The sequence below is a fragment of the Tamandua tetradactyla genome, chromosome 5, assembly GCF_023851605.1.
Source record: "Tamandua tetradactyla isolate mTamTet1 chromosome 5, mTamTet1.pri, whole genome shotgun sequence".
Taxonomy (NCBI): Eukaryota; Metazoa; Chordata; class Mammalia; order Pilosa; family Myrmecophagidae; genus Tamandua; species Tamandua tetradactyla.
In genome coordinates, this window is record NC_135331.1 from 90,117,889 (window position 1) to 90,139,608 (window position 21,720).

Genomic DNA, 21,720 nt, shown 5'->3' on the forward strand with positions numbered 1-21,720 from the left:
GGGGGCTGAAGAGGGCAAAGCTCTGACAGAGCAGGTTCCCAGCCCTTCCGCATGCCATGGGCCACCCTACCCCACCCTGGGACACCCCTGCCCCAGCCTAGCCTGCCCGGGCCTCCCCCATCCTCACTGGTTGTGCAGGCATTCTGTGACTTGAAGGAATCCCACAATTTCTCAGGTTAGGTCCAGAAAAGGGAAGGGGGTCGGAGGCCAGTTAGAAGTGGGGTCCGGGTCACTAAATGTTAGTTTAGGGTCCTCCAGCCACCTGTGACCCCGTCCTCGGCCAGGGCTCCAGCCTGGAGGTGGCGGGGCCTCAGCCCTGCCCACCTGCGTCTGTCCCCCACTCATGCTCAGGTCAAAACTGGGTACTGTGGAATGTGCCACCATACACCAAGACCCCCAGCTCTTTCCCATCTGTCCCCACCTCCAGTACCACATCTGCAGGCTCTGCTACCCCCTTCCTCAGCCTCCCAGCTTCCCACTCGATCACTCTCCAACCCTCACGGCCACTTCCTTTCTCCAATAATGTGTTCTTTCCCACCCACACTTCTGCCCCCAGGGTACCTTTGACAGTGCTGGTTCCTCTGCCAGAAAAGCCCTTTCCACTTTTTTGCCTGCTCAACCCCACCCTGCCAAATGGCCTAATTTCCCCACCTCTCACCCCACAAAATATCCCAGAACCTTCACCTCCAGTCAGAACTCTGCCTGCTTGGGCTCTAGCACGTGCCTGTGCTCCTCTCCACTGGCTCCTGCCATGCTCTGCCTTAGGCTGAAGTCGGTCCTGTAACTCACCTAGTTCAGGGCATGAGGGCTGGAACCAGGCAGTCGGGATTCAAATCCCAGCTCTGTGGCTTCTTGGCTGTGTACTCTAGACAAGTTACTTTACCTCTCTGGGCCTTCTCAAAATAAAGAGTGAAGAATAAATGAGTTCACATACGTAAAGGGCTTAGATCAATGCCTGGCATATAGTGTTTGCTATTATTACACTACTTTCTTTTCAGTTCCTCCACCAGCCCACGAGCCCCTTTGAGGGGGGCTGTGTCTAGCTCCCCAGTTTTCAGCAGAGTGTCAAGCGGCTGGAGGTATTCAGTTAATGATGGTTGAACTGAGTGCCAGGCAGGCAGGATTGTCTGCCCAGACCCTCACCCTAGGCACACCCTGGGAAGAAGAGCTAGGGTTGGGGGTGGAGACCCCCTGTGCGGAGGCAGGGGCATGGGGACAACGACCTCTGACCAGTTCTACCCATGGCAGGAGCCCAGGCTCAGTACGGCAGGGAGAGGCCAGGGTTGGGGGCCAGGAGCCAGACCTGCGGTTTGCTCCAGAGGGGAGCAGGCAGCTGCAGGCCGAGATGAAATATTTAGGAGCCCACATCCCCTGGAAGTGGAAGCTGACAAGCAAAATGAAATGTTGATATGTAATTACTCAGGCAGTCCAAGCTTATCTCCCTGCCGGCTGCGAGCTCGGCCCGCCCCCACCCACCCACCATGAGCAGGAACTGGGTAATGAAGTCCACCCGGACCCCCCTCCCACACCAGTCCTTGGCCCCTACCTTCAGCCCAGGGCAGGGGGAGAGGGCGGCAGAGAGGCCCCAGCTCGGGTTCCTCCAAGCCAATGGCTGCAGCGGCAGAGCAGCAGGGAAGGTGGCGGGGGGGGGGGGGGGGGGGGGGGGGGGGGGGGGGGGGGGGGGGCGGCGGGCAAGGCTCAAGCCCTGGTTGTGGGTGGGAGCGAGGCAATCCCTTTATCTCTCCAGGTCCCAGCTCCCTCAGCTGGACAATGGGGCCGCTAGCCACCCCTGGGGCGGGGCCTGAGATGGTGGGTGTGAGTGTGCTCTGTAAGTTGGCCCAAGCCCCCCCCCCCCAAAAAAATAAAGGTCCCAAACTCTCCAGGCACCAGAGCTCCAAACCTGGAGACTTGGCCAGATCTGGAGGGCACCAGGTTGGAAGGACAAAGGGTCCACCCTACCTCAATCTTGGGGGCAGCCTTAATGGGCACTAGGGGGACATGTGGGGTCAGGGGGAAGGAGTAGGGGAACTGGGTGATGCTTAGCTGACCCCTGCCTTCCCGCATGCTGGAGCTGGAAGAGGGGTGAGTGCCAGCTGCCAGTTTTTCTCCGCAGGCATTTGGAGTAGGACAATTTTTCATAGTGGGGGCATTCCTGTATTGCAGTACAAGGGACGTCCTGGGAATGTGGGTGCCCCATTGGCAAGGTGGGACTGCCCAGAGTTGAGAACCCCTTTCTGGTCTAAGCCAGGGCCCAGAGGGAAGGGGAAAGGGGCGTGGGCTGTTCGACGCTGTCCAGCATGTGCCACTCACACCTGCTGCCCAGGCCCCCTCCCCAGGCTGGCCCAGCGTCCCCAGGTGCAGGTCCAGCCTCATCTGCCAGCCGCCAGCTGACAGTTCAGGCCCTAACACAGTGTATACCCACCACTGCCAGCACCATCTTACCAGACCAGCGCTCCATGCCTATCCACCTAACCTCAGGTGGTCCACCCCAGCCCCTCCAACTAACCCCCCCAAAACTCCAGTCCAAACTGGTCATGCTCCTCCCTCACACCTGCAGTGACTCTCACCTCCCTCAGGGTAGAGTCCAAACTCCTGAGCCTAGTCCTGAGATCCTGCAGGACTAACTCTGAACGTTCCTGCAGCCTCATCTCCTGTGACTCCCCACCACCAAAGCCCCTGCAATTTCCAGCAAACACCAGCGTGTTCCTCCCCCTGGACCTTTATTCAGACTGTTTCCTCTGCCTTGGATGCCCAATTCCTTTTTCTAGACTCCTCTCTTCTTCGGTTTGGCTCTTGTTCATTTCTAAGAATTCACCTCCTCCTCCAGGAAGCCCTCCTGCATGTCCCCAGCCTTAGCACATTGTACGGAAATTATTGGGCAAGACACCTCTGTGCTCACCAGCCCCTGAGCTCCAGAGAGACAGCCCAGGGTTGGGCACAGAGCATTCACTGGTTCAGCAACAATTTTCTGAGCACTCTCAGTGTCCAAGACTGTCCAAAGAATTCTGCCTTTGTGGCGCTGACTTCCATCTAGGAGGTACATGATAAATGCTAAGGAATGAAAGAAGGAACAAATGAATGAATGAAGAACTAGCCTATGGCCCCACATACACGCTGCACCCCATTATTCCTTAGCCCCTGCTGTTTGTGCAGCACTCCCCAGTCAAATAATATTAACACATGCTGCCTCATTAGCTCCTCTCAATCAATGTGCGTCCTAGATGTGATGACCATTTCATAGATAGGGAAATCAAGCTCTATAAGCCAGAGCCCAGTCCCAGCTGCCTCCACCTCCCCTTTCTCCACCCCATCTTCTCCCTGTCCTCTGCCTTTCTAGCTCTCTCTCTTCTCTGTTCTCCCACCTTCTGGGGTGAGCTGGCAAGGCCCTTTGTCCCCCTGAGCCTGTTCCCCTAACTATAAAGTGGGGGTGGGGGATGGGTGGGAGAGGGGACAGGGAGGCCCCGGGAGATGGAAAACAGTCCTGCGCACAGGCCTGCGCGGCCTCCCCTCCGGAACCCCCACTGTTTCCCCCACTTCCATTTTCACTCTCCTCCCTCCCTCCTTTCTCCTCCTGTTTGTCACTTTGTCCTACCCTCCCCATCCTCAAGGCCTCCCTTGGGCCCTAAGGCGTCTGCAATATGGCAGTTAGCTTTCCTTCTGGCTCATTAAAAATGAGAATTTGCATAGAATATCCATATGATCACTCTGTCGACAGCAAAATGGTGCATGGGTATGATGTACCAAGTAAGTTGGGAAGAGAGGGGAGGACAGTCACAAGATGGGTGGGGGCAGCCAGGGGCCAGAAGCGGCAGGTGCTCACTTTTGAGGTCCCTGGACTCCCAGGCAACTCTTCGTCCCCTCCAGCCCTTTTCTGGCCTTCCTGACAGTCAACTCACCTGTTTTTGTCATTCTTACAATAACCAGCACCGTTGGGGATACAATTACCCCCATTTTGCAGATGGAGAAACTGAGAGCCAGGGAGAAACAGTGACTTGTCCAAGGACTCTCAGCAAGTCCATAGCAGGCTGGAGAGGAGCGGGGAGAGGGGGCAGGAAACTCTCTGCGGTGGGTCGGCCCACCCCACCCCTATGCTGCCCCGCTGCAGCTCTCTCGGGAACCTAGTCCCCTCCTCTTTCCCAGCAGGAAGGCACTGTGATGAGGAAACAATCTTAGTCTCACAGCTCCCCTACCCACGTCTCACAGCTCCCCTACCCACGGCACACCCCCTCTCCCCTGGGTCAGGCCCACCCGTTCTGCAAGGCTCTCTTCCCATCCTCCCCTCCCCAGGAAGCTCAGCTCCCCGCACCCCACCCCCGACTTCCCGACACTCCACCCAGCCGACTCCAGCCTCCCCCTCCCTTCAACAGCCACTTACATAGAAATGAAGAGACTTTTGGAGACAACTGCCTTTCATCCTCTCATCCCAGCTTTAAAATGCATTTAAACCTGCCTCGTCCTGAAAAGGATTCTCAAATAAATACATTTGGCTAAAAAAGATACTGATAACAGAATCGAGGGGAAAAGGACCTGCTCTTCACCCATGAGGGCTCCCTGAGCGTTTGGGGCTCGGCCTGAGGACAGGGTGTGTTTTGGGGGTGCAGGAGCCAACCGGGGTTCCCCCAGTGACTGGCCTGGGAAGGGGGCGCTACTGTCCAAAGCACTGAAGCCAGGAGGACACAGCCTGGCCTGGGCCACCCTCTGCCCTCTGCCCTCTGTTCACACACAGCCCAGGAGCTCGAGCTTCAAAGCACACCCCAAATGTGTCCCTTCTCACAGCCAACACTCGGGGTGCACGCCACCACCGCCTCTCACTGGGAAACTGCAGTAGCCCCCTCTCTGGTCTGTCTGCCTCAGTCCCGGCCCACTCTATTCCCCCACGCAACGGCCAGAGGGATCCTATTAACCCTATGTCTGTTTGCGTCCCTCCCTTGCTCACTGCACTCCAATGCTCCCATCTCATTCAGAACAAAAGCCAAAGTTCTCACCAGGGCCCACAGGGCTTCACGTGCTCTATCTCACCTCTCTTCCTGCTCCTCTTCCCCTCTCTCGCTCTGTTCCTCAAAGGCCAGGCAGCCTCCCACCTCAGGGCCTTTGCACCTGCTGCTTCCTCTGCCTGCAGCACGCTGCTCCGGCGGGCTCAGTCCCCACACTGCATGCCAGGCTGTGCCCGACTGTCTCCTCCCCTGGCCACCCGATGTGGGCGTCTCCGCTGCCCGCCCCCTCTGTCCCCTCACGCTGCCTTACTCTTCTTCACCGCCATCACGTTGCTGTGTCTATCCACTCCCGTCTGAAATTATTTATATACTGATGTGTTTTGCTTGGTTATTCTGAACTGCCTCAGGGACCCCTCCCCAAATGTGAGCTCCACCAGGTCAGAGACTTTTGTCTTGTTTTGCCCACTGCAGCATCCCCAGGGTCCTGCTTCGATGTCTGGCACACGGTGGGAGCCCAGTAAATATTTATTCCTAGAACTAGTGTGTGCAGAGTCACGGGGACGGAAGGGCTGAAGGGCAGAAGAAAGAGACGGGTTCGCCCCTCCTTGGCAGCCGCACTCCCACGAGACTCGGCGTGATGGGAGGCCCCGACCCTGCCCTGAATTCCTGACATATAAAAACATGCCAGTCAAAGACAGACGATTAAGACTGAGACGGTATAATCCAGGAGTGTGCAATGATAGTGACTACAGGTACAAATTAAAAAATGTTTCTGCATGAGGAAGAACAAAGGAAAGTCACTAATGCAGGGTGTTGAAAATAGATGGTAATTCATATCTTAAAACTTTAAGTTATGTGTAAGACGAAAGCAAAAAATGTTTATTTGGTATAAAATTTATAATCTGACTAGTGCATTCCCTAATATAACTATGTGGGCAGTTTAATTGAACACCATAAGTGTTGAATTGAACCTTGAGTAGGGCATGAGATTTTGTAGGTTTGTCCAGAGTGATGCCTCGCTAAATCCCAGAGGAATTTGAACAGTGAATGAAAAAGTATTGGCAAAGTCCCCTTGGGGGAATGGCCAGAAAGGGAGAAAATTCAACTTCCCCAAGTGGAGAATTCCTGATATTCTCACAAGCAGTGGGGACAACCAAAGCAATAGGCTGAGCCCTCAATCTTGGGGTTTGTTCATATGAAACTTAGCCCGCAAAGGATAGGCTAAGCCTACCTAAATTTAGGCCTAAGACCTCTCTCTCCAGCCAACACAACAAGCAATCTCACCACCCTCCCCCTGTCTACGTGGGACATGACTCCCAGGGGTGTGGACCTTCCTAGCAACATGGGACAGAAATCCTAGAATGAGCTGGGACTCAGCATCAAGGGATTGAGAAAACCTTCTCTACTGAAAGGGGGAAGAGCAAAATGAGACAAAATAAAATGTCAATGACTGAGAGATTCCAAACAGAGTCGAGAGGTTATCCTGGAGGTTATTCTTACGCATTATGTAGATATCACCTTTTTAGTTTTGGAGAGGCTGGAGGGAAGTGCCTGAAACTGTAGAGCTGTGTTCTGGTAGCCATGTTTCTTGAAGATAATTGTATAATGATGTAGCTTTCAAAATGTGACTGTGTGACTGTGAAAACCTTGTGTCTGACGCTCCTTTTATCTATGGTATGGACCGATGAATAAAACATATGGAATAAAAATAAATAAATAATAGGGGAACAAATGTTAAAATAAATTTAGTAGATTGAAATGCTAGTGATCAATGAAAGGAAGTGATAAGGGGTAGAGGGAAATACTAGTAAACAATGAGAGGGAGGGGAAAGGGGTATGGTATATATGAGGTTGTTTTCCTTTCTCCTTTTTATTTATTTCTTTTTCTGAATTGATGCAAATGTTCTGAGAAATGATCGTGGTGATGAATATACAACCATGTGATGATATTGTGAGTTATTGATTGTGTACCACGAATGGAATGATAAAAAACGAAAACAAAAACATGCCAGTCGCATGAAGGGAGCTAGCACTGAAGGGGCAACTGCAGGGAAGCATTGCTCCCCGTTCCCGGCCTGTTATGCCCACTTTTAGGTGGGGACCTGCCAGGAGAGTTTCCCATTGCACAGGGGTCTCCATGTGAGTTGGTGATGCCTGACTCTCCCTCCTTCCCGTCCTCCCCGCTCCTTCTGACTCTCTGTTTCCTCTCCTTTCACCTCCTCCTCTTCCTCCCCTTCTCCCCCTCCCCCTCCCTCTCCCTTTCCTCCTTCTCCCCTCTTCCTCCTCTCTCTCTCTCTCAGCTCACACACCCTCCCCTGCAAACACTGGGTCCTACAAGCCTCAGACCAGGCCTGAGAACCACAGCCCCCACCCCCACCCCTCTGCCTTGTCCTTCCCAGGCCCTGAGCAGAGACTTCAGCCTCCGTGGGTCTCCCCCCAGGCCCATCTGACCCACCCACTAGCCCTTCCCTGGGGAAGGGAACCAAATTCTCACTAAAAGGGGGGCTCCTAACTTCCTTTCCCTCTAACTCTAGAGCAAGTTAGTCTGGGAGGGGCACAGGCCTGGCTTCAAGCTTAGCTCTGCCCCCGACAGGCCCCTTCTGTGAAATGACGACAGCCTCAGGGCTGCTGCACAGGGGCCAAGGCTGGGGCCAGGCCTGGAAGCTTCTGTTATAACAATTTATGGAACATTGCCTAGAAAAATGTGTATTAAAGCGAAAGGAGGCTCGGGGGTCTTCACACAGGCCCAGCCAGGCTGGCCAAGGCGCCACCACAGCAGGCACAGTTTGTCTTGATTCAAAGGCTCCAGGGAGGGGACTCGGTAGGTGGCAAGATTGCAAAGTCCAAATGGCCGGAGGCACCTATCAGTGTGTCCACACACACCAGCCCACTGAGGAAGGCACACAGCCCCGATCCCAATTTCACCGATGAGGAGCTGGAGGCTCAGAGAGGGCAAGTGACTTGCCTGAGGTCACACTGGGAGCAGGAGTTGGGGCTGAGGCAGGATCCAGTCTGGACCCCCACGCATGGCACTCAGCAGCCCCCAGATGGGCCCCAAGCAGGAAGCCCCAGGGTGGCGGTGAATCAAGGAGGGAAATGCTGAGTCCACAGAACCCTTGCAGAGCTAAAGAGAATAAGCAGGAAGGGGTGGCCTCAGCCGTGTCTCCATGCTCAGAGTGGGAACTTGGGTGCTGGAGACCCCAGACAAGAAAGCAGGCTGAAGTCCAGCAGTCAGCAAGCAGGCAAAGAGGGTTTTGGGAGATCAAGACCAAAACCTGGGGGTCAGAGGGGACAGGTCAACAGCCTTCACCATTGCTCTTTAACACTGCGGGAGAAATTGGAAAGTCCAACAGAGCCCGGGAGGGCAGAACCCAGTGTGCTCTGAGTGAGAGGCTCAGATAAGGAGGAGAACAAAGAATCAAGGGTAAGAAAATGAAGTTAAGAAAATGGAGTTCAAACCAGGTCAAAAGGATCAGGGATAAAGAAACCAAAGGGGCAGCAGGACTAAGGAAGCGGGTTGTATGGAGGCAGCTATTCTGAAGGCTCAGGTCAGGGTCCAAGAACAAAAGCCACCCAGGGAGCTGGAGCTAGAGCTCCCTGCACCTCCATGCAACGAAGAAAGATTGAAAAAAAAAAAAAACACCCAAGTGGGTGAGGGCTCCGAGGCCCCAGTTCAACGCCTTCACATCAGAGAGGGAATGTGACCAGCCAAAGGTCACACAGCCACCCAGAGACAGAGCCAGTCCTAGAACCCGGACCCCCAGCTCCCAGCCCCCTTCCCCCACCCTGGTTATGGTAACCACTGACACCCGAGCACTGCATGTGTATTAACTCATTTTGCCCTCATGTCACCCCATAAAGGAGTTGTTATTATTATCCCCATCTCACAAAGGTGGAAACTGAGGCACAGAGAGTTTTAGTGACTGTTCAAGAGCTGGCAGTGGCAGAGCCAGGATTTGGACCCAGGTGATCTGTCCCAGCACCTGAGCTCTCAACCACCGCACCCACTGCATCATCAGGAGGATAGGATGCAAAAGACCAAAGCTACCAAGGGGCTGCCACCGCTAAACCACCACAAAACCTTCAAGCATGTTCCACAAAAGAGGTCAGTGAAAGAAAATATCGCTCCCTGTCCAAGGAGGGGGAAGGATGCAAATGCAGGGCCAAGACACCTAAGACATTATTTAATGTCTTCCTTCTGTCATTCCCATCAAGCTTAGACACAAATGCAAATGGGAGGGTTTCCCTATTGCCATAGGCCAGAGCAAAACATCAGAGGCAAGCTGGGGGAAGGGGCCGCACTACAGCCGCAGGGCCCAGTGACACCTAACCCAGAGGACTCACACAATCGAGAGGTATCCACACCCTGCCACAGCCCAGAGCGGCAGAGAAATGAGATCAGACAGAAGAAGTCCCCAAGGCGGGCAGCAAGCACGAGGGTTCATCTTTATAAAGGGACCTGGCAATCACCGAGCAGTCACATTAAGGCCAACACCTTGCCAATCTCCAGGCCCCCCCCCGCAAAGAAACTCAGCAGGTGCATCACAGCCTCGTAGCTCAGCGAGCAACAGCCACGTCCACTTAACTTCCACCCATGGTAAAATGACAGGTGGCAGATAAGGCGAGCGGAAGACGTGACGGGTCTCAAGTTCAGGGCGGCCTCATTGACAAGCTCGAATGGCCAGGAACGGTCCAGTCGGCAGGGCCCACTCCACACACAGCCCCTCCCACATCCTTGGAGAGGTCAAGGGCAGAGGCTGCTCGACCTCAGGCTACTGGGTTCCTGGGCTGAGGCTCCAGGAGGCAGCTGGTGGGAGGGTTCAGAAGTCTCTCCTCAAGTAGATGCTAAAATCACGTGATACTCGTCTATGCCAAGCTAAAGCCAGTGGCACAGTCCCTCCCTGCTCCCACCTCCCACTGCCTCAGAGAATGTGAACAGCAATTTCATCTTACTCGGGGCGGGGGGGGGTTGCATGCCCCAGGCCCTGACCCAGTACAACTGGCCCCAATCATTCCTGAACCAAACCGCCAAGCCCACCTCTATGCGGCATTCACTCCTTTAGGCCTTGCTGGGTTTTTTTGTTTTCCAGCACTCCTCCAAGAGAAGTATCCTAAAGAAGTGTAGTTTTCTACTAATGTCTTAGGAATGGGGAGACTTGGGCGTGGCTGGCCAGCTCTTGGAAAAGCTGTGATGGGCTTGTATAAACGATGCTTAGAGGCAGGAGCCTTGGACTGTGAGGATACAGCCCTCCAGAGCTGCACCCTGGAGATGGCCTGATCCGCCCACACCTGTTACAGATGAGGAGGCCCCCAGAAGGCCCAGGATGTGCCTAAGGGGGCTGGGCTGGCCATCTGCTCACTGACGCATCATTCTCCAAGCACCTATCGAGGACCTGCTCTGTCCAAGGAAGCAACGGAGGGTGAGGTCACAGAGCTGAGGTGGATCCAGCCTCTCCTGCCCCCAAGGAGCCCAAAGTCAGTGGAGAGGCAGAGGGAAGGCCTCGCAGCCCTTCGGGGCTGGATGTGATCGGAGCCTTCCAGACGGAGAGCCCTGGAAAACCATCCCCTCCACTGAGGGTGAGCAGCTGTGCTCGGGGAGGTGCCCGAGGGCCCTGGCATGAACTCTGGTGGATGGAGAGGACCCCTGGGGGGTCCTGAGCAAACTAGATGCAGCAGGTAGAGATGATGGGCACTGATGCACTCCCTCAGTCAAGCAGGCACAACCCTACATACTAAAAAAAAAATTAATGCAAGATTGGCCTAAAAAATTCTTAGTTCTGCCTCATTCTGCTCCCTGACCCACGGTCACCAGGAGCAGGCCAGGTCCCTGACCGGGGTCCCATCTGTCCTCTCTCCAGACTCTTTTCACACTGTTCCCTCACCTGCCGTGTCTCCTCCTTCCTTTCCCTGTACCCAAATATAAACCCCCAAGCTCTGCCTTACTGGGCTGGAGCCCCTGGGAGCCCTGGAATGTGTCTCTCCACTTCAATGGACACTTCATCACGCCCCCTCATTCACTTATTCAGGCAACCCCTGCTGAGCACCTACTGTGTGCAGGGCAAGAGACAAGGTCTGACTGGGTGCTGTTTCCCCCCAGCGCTGAGAGTGCCCTGAGGATAGGGCCTACTGCCTGTCTTCTCTCCTCTCGCGGCACTGGGAGCCCCACAGGAGCAGAATAAATCTGCCAAGCCCAGGTCAGCTGGGAGACCCATGCGGGGTGTGGAGGGCCAAGCCACTTCCCCGTCCTACTCACCCCTCCTCAGAGCAGGCGGCACTGCAGGACGGATGAAGCATCCCAAGGCCAGTGCTGCAGTGAGAAAAGAGAGGGATCCAAGCCCCGCATTGCACCCTGATGCCGCTGCTGATGGGCCCCAAGTTCTCACATCCCTGACTCTCGCCTCCGGAAAAGACAGCTATCCTCAGGTGAGTCGGTGGAGCAGCCAGGGGGGCAGGGTAGCAGGAAGCCCAGTGGAAAAGACATGGATCCCAGAGTGGCCCGGCTCACCCCCAGGCACCCATGCCTTCTGAGCCTCAGTTTCACCTTCTGCAGACTGGGCAAGTGGCCTCTCAGGCCTAGTGGGGAGAGAGGATGCTAAGGAAGAGTGAGTAGTTGAGACCTGGATTTTATGATCATCTGTTAACAAACATTTACTGAGTAATAGTTACGTGCCAGGGATTTTTCTAAGTGCTGGGGACGTAGAAGAGAACAAACAGGCAAAAACCTCTGCCTTCTTGGACCATAAACAAAAGACCAAATAAACATTTACTCATCAGATGCTATAAAGAAAAGCAGGTCCAGGAGCAGAGGAATGAGAGGGTGGAGGCTCAGGAAGGGAATATTTCGGGTAGAGTGACCGGAGAGACCTCTCCGATGAAGGCACATTTGGGAACAGACCAGAAAGCACTGAGGATGTGGGTTAAATGGATCCCAGGGAAAGAGCTTTCCAGGTAGAAGGAGCAGTCAGCGCATGCGCCCTGAGGTGGGCTTGCACCTGGACTGTTTGAATAGCAGCCAGGAGGCTGGGATGGCTGCAGTGGAGAGAGTGAGGGGCTAACTGAGAGGAGATGAGGCCAGAGAGGTGAGGGGGAGCAGCAGAAAAGCGGGCACTCTACTCAGGGGCTCCTGGATCCGGGGGTGCCCCGGGGCAAACCTTCCCCTCTGGTCCCTTAGAAACGTGAGTAGGGCCAGCCCCTCTGGGTGGCACAGCTCTTCCCCACGTCCCCTCTGAGCCTCCAGGAGGTGGGTGTCCCAGGTACAGCCTGGGAAGCCAAGCCCAGAGAGGTGGCCCTGCCCAGCTGGGCCCTGCCTTCGCCACCCATGCAGCTGCGCTGACGGAGAGGAGCCATCTGAATGCGAGTCCGATGCTCAGCCCTGGCAACTGGAGCTGGAGGTCAGACCAGCAACAGCTCGACTCACCCGTGTCTCCAGAATATCAATGGGGGACACAGAGACGCAGGAGTGAAGAAGGAGGGGGCAAGGCTTTTAGGACTTCCCACTGTGCATGAGACGGCATTCTCCAAGGACCCAGCGTGCCATGGCCTGAACCCCCTACGTCCCTTCCTGCCAGGCCCAAAGAAGCCATTTTGTCCTGCCCATGGAGGCCAGATTCGTCCACCCAAGAAGACCAGTGCCAAACTCCCAGAGTGGCCCTACGGAGAGGCCCCTGGCTCAGCAGTTGGGGAGCTCACCTATTGGATTCAAATCTTTCCCTTGCTACTTTCCAGCTCTGTGGCTTCAGGGGAGTTATTTAACGTCTCTGAGCAGTTTTGCCATCTGTATAATGGAGCCATCCTGAGACACGGGGCTGTCCTGAGAGCTAAGTGAGTTGAGGCGTATGAAGCACGTAAGCAAGGCAACATGGATGTTACCTGCTAACATCACCCATAGGCCCGTCTCATCCATGTGGGGACCCTGGGACCTGGCACTTGACACTTCCATGTGACCTAAAGGCAGCCCCCTTAACATCCCTGGGCCTTGGTTTTTCTCATCTGTGGAATGGGGACACGAATGCAGGTAAACCGAGGCTCACCCAGTGCCCCACAGATATGGAAAGGCTGTGGGGATGGAAAAGTATGCCCAGACCCCAAACCCTTGACAGTGGGCAGAAGACACCGGAGAGAGACACAGGAGGGCACTGACAAGCCTGCGCCACCCCCTCGCCACCTGTCTCGCCCTCCTTGGTGACTCACACACGTTATCTCTGGAGCCCAGGCAGGGCCTGCTCTGCATGTCTAATCCCAGCCTCCATATGCCGCTGCAGAGCCCGTGCTGGAAGGCCGCTCACCTTTCCCTCTCCTTCAGGCAGCCTCAGCAGCGGCAGGAGGAAGTAGCCAGAAGGTCCACAGGCAGGCACGTGCACACACACATAACCACAAAGGCACAGATGCCCTCAGGCCCACACGCCTCAGGTCACCCCTGCCGAGGCACACATCCCACCTGCCCCGGCCACCTTGGGAACTTGCCTCCATAAGATCTAGAGGGCAGCCCCTCCCAGCTCCAGGCAGGCCTTGACTCCCACAGCTTTGCCCCAGCCCCATCCCAGGAAACAACTCGCAGACTCTGTCAGGATACAGCCCAGCTCCCTGAAGCTTCTCAGCACTCCACAGGCCTCTCCAGGAGTGTCTGGGCATAAGTGAGCTCCCACCATTTTGTGCCAGGAGCTCGTTTCACTCTGACAGCAATCTTATAGAGTTGGGGCTGTTTTACACCCATTTCACCAAGGAGGACATTGAAGCCCAGAGATACCGAGCGACTTTCCCAGGATCACTCAGCCAGTAAGTGGCAGAACAGGAGCCCAGGTCTGATGGAGCCTGATTCTTAACCACCGCTGCCACCTTTGTGATTGCCAAGCCGGGGGAGACAGAGAGCGCGGAGTGGAGGAGCCCTGATTTACACGCCTCATTCTGCTCCCCAGCCAAGTCACTTCACCTCTCTGGACCTCAGTTTCCCCATCTGCAAAATGAGAACAAAAACACCTTGCCTACAGGTTTGTCACCAGGATTAGTGCTCGTGCATGGGTGCCGAGCACAGCACAGGACTCCATCGAGGGCCACACAACCAGGTGAAAGGGGGTGGGGGTGTAGAGAGCTGGCAGGAGCTAGGGGACATAGGGGCTGGGATTCCTTTAGACTCAATGTCAATAGCCCAGTCTGTGTTGGACAGTCCTAGGTGCGAGACAGGGGCTCCCCACCCAGCCAACAGAACTGAGTTTCAGACCCAGCTCCCCTGCTTTCTGGCTGTATGGCCTTGGAAAAGTGGTCTACCCTCTCTGGTCTGTCTCCTCATGTATAAAATGAGCGCAATCACGCTTCTTTGCAGAACCCAGTGCCAGGGACCTTTGGGCATCCAGGACTTGCTGGCTGAGGCTCCTGCCGTGGCTCTGACTTGCATCCCCAGCCTGGCGAGCAGCTCTTCCCCCACCTGCTCCTCAGTGCTCCTCTGAGCAACTCACAGACAATTTATACTTCAGAGGATTAAGCAATACAATATATGGCCAAAGACATCTTTAATCTTTTGCAAGGATTAGGCTACAGGGTACAGCAGCCTCTTTCTACTGGCCACTCAATTCTGATTTCAATTTGGCCAGCTGGAACACAGCTCTCTCTCTCTCTCTCTCCTTTCTTTTCACCCACCTAAAGTCGTTCTCCAAATCAAATTTCATTTAGCCACAGCGAGGGGGTCATGGGGGGTGGCGGACCTAGCTGCCACACATGGGGGGAGGCACAGCCAGGCCTTAGAGGCTGCTATACCCTGGCACGGTTTGGCAGAACCAGGTCTTCGGTGATGTGGGGATGGAGTAGGGGCTGGGGGGCACTGTAGGGGGTCACCTCTGCCAGGGCAGGTGATGGCAGGCTCTGGCAGATGAGCTAATTCTCTCCTTTTTCCAGACTATGAACTCTGAATAGATGAATGCAAAAAAAAAATGCAAGCAATAGTCATCCCTTCAGCCCAAAAACTAAATAACCAGACCTGACCCTACCCCACACCCCACCTGCTCTTGATACATTAGCCTGTGTCCCTCCAGGCCATGCGTGTGTACAGGCGTGTGCGCTCGTAAGTATATATGACTCTTATGCCCCCAGCACTTGCACAGGCCAGTGAGGTCCTCAGTTAACTAGGGGGTCGTGGGGGTGGAAGGTAGAGTAAGAAAGGACACAAAAACAGTTAACACCTCTAGCCCTGGAGCCAGAATGCCTGCGTTCAAATCCCTTCCCTACCCCTAATTTGCTGTGTGACCCGGTGCCAGTTAATTGGCCTCTCTGTGCCTCGGCTTCCTTTCCTGTAAGATGGGGGTAATGCAGTGCCTACTTCACAGGGCAAGAAGAATTACAGGGAGCAGGAATGTCAAAGGCTTGGCATGTACTGGGCATAGTGAAGGCTTAGAGGTCCAGGGGCAAGGACCAAACGCAACAGAATTCTAAGATTCTAGAACCTCTGTCCATTCCCCTAACTGGTAGCTCTGTTCCCAAATCCTGCAGAGGGCACACCTTAAATGGGAAAGACAATGGGCTTGTGTGGAGAGTCAAGTCATTGGGGGGGGCGGGAGGGTCTGGTAGAGCACGGCAGGTGGTGCCAGTCAAGATGCAAGTCCCTGCATCTCAAGTCTGAGCAAGAAGGAAAGGCAGAGAGCCGGGTTACACACTGGGGGTCTGACCCTGTCACCTGGGGTCCTACAGTGCTGACCCCCAGCCCGCCCCAGGGTGAGGAGCAGGGTCCTGCTGATCCTTTGCTTCCTTCCGCTTGGGCCTCGGTTGCTGGGGTGGCCCGTGGCCTGGAGTCAGCCCCATCAGTCAGCGCTGCCCCACTTCCCGCCGCCCTCCTCCACCCGGTTACAGCTTTGGCTGTACAATTATTTAAAGGGGCTTATCAAGATTTATAGCAAGATTATGCCCGCGGGGTGTTACCAATGCCAGCCTCTGGACACTGTGTGGTCCTCAGGAAATGCAATTAGAATCCTGGGGCTGTGCGGGTATAAATATACAGGAGCCATCCACCCAAGGTCGAGGGCGCCATGATGAGCTATTTAAAGACAAGGCCTTGGGAGAGGCCAGGGGAGCGGGCAGAGGGTCCCTCTCGCGGGGAGGCGGGGCTGCCAGGAGGGGGAGGGGCTCCTGCTTCCCCCCACACCCCACACCCCACACCCCACAACAGGAGCCCTGAGGAAGCCACCTGCCCCTTCCCTCTGCCCCACAGCCCCAGCCCTCTTGCCTCGGCAAGGTTCGCTTCCCCCAGGCAAAGACCCCCCAGCCCAGTGCCCGCCTGCCGGACGTCCCCCGCCTTCCCTCCTGCCCTGGCCATCACTGTCACAACGGACCCACTCGGTGGCCCAGTCTTGAGGGCCCCACTCAGCTGCCCAGCTTCCCCGGCTGTTCTGATTCCTAAATGCTTTACCACTTTAGCTCAGAAGATGGCAATTTTAGGTAATGCAGTGAGCTTAACAGGGAGATGTTTGACATCATGGTAAGTGGGAGAAACCTCAGGTAGCAAATCACTTTCCCAGAGCTCCTCAAATCCCACCCCACGGGGACACCGCCTTCACACAAGGCCAGTCAGCACAGCCCCAATCCCGTCCTCTGAGGCATGACTGCTAAAGCCCCCACCCCCACCCCCACACACAGACAGCTCAATTTGAGGGGAATTCCCAAAGCCTCAACCATCTCTGCCCCACAACCCTGGCTCCTAGGGCCTGCCCGGCTGGCTACCTGTCTCCTGGGTCCCTGGGACCCCCTTACACAAAGCCACCGCCCTCCCACCCCTCCCCGTCCTCTCTGCGGTGACAACAGCAGCTGTTCCACAGGCTCCCAAGCCAGAAACAGTCCCGACGTTTCCACGTCCAGTCTGCAAGTGTCACTCACAGCCACCCTACAGGGGTCCCTGGTCGCCCCACGAGGACACAGCAGCTCCCCATTGCTCAGAGGTAGAGGCTGAGGCCCAAGAGGGGAAATGGCCTGGGGCAGGCAGAAGCCACATCAGGTCTGGTGGGCGACTCCCGGGCAGTGCTCAGGCCACCGTGCAGTGACCCAAACCCTGCCAGGCTCACCCCACCACCCCCAACTCCCAACCCCACAGGCCAACACTGACTCACCGTCCTCGCGGGACTTCTGGATGAAGGCTTCCACGCCGCTCTCGCCGTAGCTGCCCTCCGAGGCCAGCGTGGACACGTAGTTCCACTTGAGGGCACGGACGATGTCCACCATGGCCTGGGCCTGGTACGTGTCCGAGGGCACCACGCGGGAGAAGAAGTCGTAGCGGCTGTTGTCACTCAGGTCGGGGGCTGTGGAGGCGTAGCTGATCTGGGGGATCTGGGGGGGAAGAGGGGCTACTGAATGGGAGCTGGCTGGCACCCCCACCTGCACAGCACTGCGGCCACTACTCACAACCCCTCCTGGCCCCACAGCTTTGGGGCTACCCAGCCCCCTCCCCACCCCCGGGCACTGCCCTCTCTCACCCTGGGGGAGACACTATGATGTGGGCAGGCCCCAATCCCACCTAACAGAGGAGGAAACTGAGGCCCAGAGAAGTTAGGCAAGTGGCCCGCGGCTGCCCAGCCCTGCCTCTAGCTCCAGCCCACAGTCCCGCACTGGCTCAATGCCTCCCACCTCCCACTCCACTCTCTCCTAGAGTCTGTCCATCCCCATGGTCCCAACCCTACAGGAGTGAGATTGGTCTCAGATTGAGAAGTGACAGGCACTCGGCCTCAAGCACTCCTCCTCCGGGAAGTCTTCCAGCCGGCTTCACCTGGTTCCTGTGGCTGGTGGTCCCTGGAAGACACAGCCCAACAACACACAAATACACACACACGAGTCATATGGGGTCTTGCACATGCACACACACATACTAGGAGGCTCTGAGTGCCTCAATTTACAGAAAGAGCTAGAAGATCCCAGCCCAGGGAACATCCCCAGAAAGGAGGGATGGTTCAGCTTGGGGATAGGATTGGGGATGGGGGCCTTAAGGAGTCATTTGGTCATCCCCTGTCCCCAGGGAGCTCCTCTTATTACTCGCAGCCCCCCAAAAGACTCTGTCCCCCAAAGTTTCCCTTCAGCTCAGCTCAGCTCAGAGGAAGCAGAGCACAGGTTCCAGCGTCCCACCCCTGCCCTGCTCTGCAGACCCAGAGTGGGTGGGTGGGCAAGGTCTCCAGGAAGTCTGGAAACAGGGAAACGAGGCACAGAGATGCAGGGGCTCCCCAGTTCCCACAGCCACTCAAGACACAGCAGACCCCAGGACTCCCGCCGCAGCCCAGCTCTCCTGCCGTAGAGCACCGTCCTACCTCCACAGCTCCCCCTGGGCCCTGCCCTTAAGCCGTCACTGCCTCTGGGGCTGAGACCCAGAGAACATGGAAGGGACAGTGTGAGCCTTCCCCACCCCCAAGCTCACCCCCATCCCCAGGGTTCCCCATCCCACACGCCTCCACCATCTCCCAGGGCCCTTGTTTGCCCCCAGGGCTCCCCCGAAGGCCCACCCCCTGCCCCCCAGGGCTGATCAGTACTTTGTGCTCCCCATTCCCTTCCTTACACATCCCTTCTGTGTGCCCGTCCCTCTGCCATGCTCTCAGTTGTCCAAGATGACAGGTGACCTCTGGGCTGATGTAGAATCTAAAGTTGTATCCCTTCAAGGAATAATAAGATTCAATCCTGACCAAGAAACTTGTGGCCAGAACCTCAGGCCCCACAGTAATTAAGGGTAGGGAAATGTTTCAGTGGGCACGCCGATTCGGGTTGTCCCCTAAACAAGCGATGCTGGCGCGGCCAGTACCTACGCCGTCCCTATCCCCAGGGACCCCCTCCCAGACCAGACAGCTTGCCTTCCTCTGGGGGTAGGGGGGAGATTTTGCCAATCTAGCGGTCCCACCCTAATATCCAGCCCTTCACTTCTATTCCCTTCAACAAAGACTTTTCTGTGCGCCATTGATGTCCTAACTGCTGGAGATGGAGCCGTGACGAAAACCCAACGCCTCTGTCCTCCTGGGGCTTCCATTCCAGTAGCAGGAGAAGGACACGTGCAAGACAATAGGAAAAGGCCAGGACCGTTTCCGATAGCGGTGAGGTCTCATGGGGGTGGGGGGGGATGGCGGCTGGGTGGACAGGCGGAAAGATCTGGAAAGGCCTCCCTGGGAGGTGACATCTGAGAAGAACCAGCAGGAGCAGGGCTGGGGAACGGGCGTCCCAGCCCAGGGAATGGCAGTGCCCAGGGCGGATGAGCAAGGGGGCAGGCGCGGCAGGCGCAGAGCCGGCGGGGCGTGTGGGCACAGGGTAGGTCTAGGGACTGTTTACTGTGGGGACGGATGGTTGAGAGCAGGAAACTGCCCCCCTCCCTGCAGCCCCAACAAGTCACGAGACTCGCCAGCTCATAGGAAAGGCATGATCCCTGGGACCTTTCTGGGTGGGGCTAGCGATGAGGATGAGAGGAAACAGCGGATTAGGTGTGGGCAACTGAGGGTTCACTCCCAAGCCCTCCGCAGTCCTCATTTTTATAGGACAGGTCTGAACGACGACATTAGGTACGCACTACCGTCATCCGCTGTGGTACTGGCCACATTATCAGACAGAAGCAACCGACATGTCCATAAGGAACGGACTGCTTAGAGAAGTTACAGCCACACGAGGAATCAACCTTATGCAGCACGGAAAAAAGAACGAGGAAAGGTGCACAGACGGTTCAGTGGTAGAATGCTCGCCTGCCATGCAGGAGACCTGGGTTCCATTCCCGGCCCACGCACCAAAAATAAAAGAACAGGGCAGCCTTCCGTGTGGACTGCTGTGGCTGGCTCTCCAAGGCCCTATAAAGGGAAGAGGACAGCAACACAGCCAGCAGGCAGCTGGAGGTGTGAGAAAGGGGGTGTGTGCTTGTGCTGCTGGCATGTGCACAGGCCAACTCAGGGAGTCACACCTGAAACCAAATGGGTAAGCTGCCTCCAGGGAAGGAACCAGGGGGCTGGGGATAGGGCTAGGTGACCCTTCACTGCACACCTTTTGTACATTTTGAATTTAGAACGATGAAAATGGATATCACCTGTTAAGAAACCAAACCACCCCGAGTATAGCTATGTGTTTGTGTGTGTGCACATCCCCCTTCCTACCTCTATCAGCAGGGTCCAAAAAGTAGTCCAAGCCTCTCTGCCCTACTCAGCATTAAGACACCATGTTCTTAAATCTGAACTCAGACTGGACGTTTGATGATTTTTAAAAATTGTTATTTTTAAATTGTGATAAAAATATCATAGTTGTGATTGGTAGGGCCTTCGTGTCTTAGACAGGAGCTTCCTAGCCTGAGCACCATGCATAAATCTTTGTTGGGGGGCTGTCCCGTGCACTGTTGGGTGTCCAGCAGCATCACCCTATCCCCACGTTGTGACAACCAAAATGTCCCCGGATTTTGCCAAACGTCCCCTGCAGTGGAAAAAGTCTCCCTGCCCCATGCCCCATGCTGAGAACCACTGTCTTAAGGAGAACACACTGAAATATTGAGGGATGAAATGATACTATTTCCAGGATTTGTTTAAAGGGTGGCGGAGAGGGGGTGCTGTGTGGAAGGAGAAGGAACGGAACCGGCCAGGAGCTGACACGCTGGAGACCGAGTGGTGGCAACGGGGCCTAGCCGTCCGATCCGCTGTACTTCTGTGTAGGTCCGAAGTGCTTATGTTTTTTAAAAGTGAACTAAAACAAAGCAAAACAAAGCAAGTGCCACCCCCCGGGCTACCTCTCTGAACAGAAATGCCCTGACTGTGGAACTGGAGAGGGGAAGGGTGTGGAGGCTGAGGGCAGAGGCCAGGACCTTCCACAGCCTTATTTCAGAGCAAGTTCCCAGGAGGTGCTTGTCCCGCCTGCTTGCTCACCTCTCTGCCCGGGCCTCAGCAGTGGTGACAGTCACATGCCCGTCTCTTCTCTCCTCCCAATCAGAAGCTTGTCTCCTGCTTGCAGGGCTTTGGCCACAGCACAGGGCCTAGAGCCAAAGGGGCCAGAGCACGGTGGAGCAGGCAGGAGGCCCGGGGAGGTTTCTGGATTCTCTGAGGTCTCAAGGCTTCTTCTCACTCATCCCTCATTCCTTTTCCCACAACACCCCCCCCTCCGCCGCTCCTCACCTGCTCAGACACTCAGCATGGGGGGCGGGCAGTAGATGGACAGATGTCTGTCCGGGCATCAGGACGCACTGCCCCCACCCCAGGCCACACAACCCCATTCCTGCAGAAGGTGGGAGGGCTGAGCTCGGGGTCCCTGCAGGGTACGTATGTCGGCCTGCGGGAGAGCCCCGGGCGCCTGATGTCAAGAGCCCAGGAAGGGCTCTTCCCTGACCCCAGCAATTCCTGGCAGCCTGGAAGAGGGACCCAGCCCTGAGATGGGGCAAGGGTGGTAACAGTCCCCTGAACGGGGCCAGGGGATAAGCCAGCATCCTCCACTCCTTGCATCTGATCGCTCCTCCTACCCCCCCCCTCGCAGGCCCCCCCTTATCCCTAGGCCCCCCGAATTTCCTAGGGAGTGGCCTCAAGCAGGGATCCAGGAGCAAGGCTGCTTGCGTTCAAACGCCAGCTCCTGCACTAAGCTGGGAAATCCCAGGCAAGTTACTTAACCTCTCCAGGCCTCGGTTTCGTCAGCTGCAAATTGGGGATCACAGCGATACGTTCTCATAGGGCTGCAAAGATGGCAGGAGGGAATTGATGGAAGGCACACGGGGCACTGCCTGGCAGGTAGTGAGCACTCAAAAAGGTCAGCTCTCAAGGTAGGCCTTAGTCCTCGCTGCAAGCTTGCTCTCTGCAGCTGTCCCCTCCTCTTGTCTCTCCCTCTGCCT

The 21,720-nt window shown here is 56.0% G+C and overlaps 1 protein-coding gene across 2 annotated transcripts in view; it reads right to left on the reverse strand.

The window, feature by feature from the left end:
- The window catches only part of GRM4 (glutamate metabotropic receptor 4), a 116,363-nt gene that overhangs the window by 58,394 nt on the left and 36,249 nt on the right, over positions 1–21,720 (reverse strand). For both annotated transcript variants that reach the window (XM_077159209.1, XM_077159208.1), the window contains exon 2: positions 17,021–17,237. In XM_077159209.1, coding sequence (XP_077015324.1) covers positions 17,021–17,237 — 217 coding nt within the window. The remainder of the gene's footprint in view (positions 1–17,020; positions 17,238–21,720) is intronic.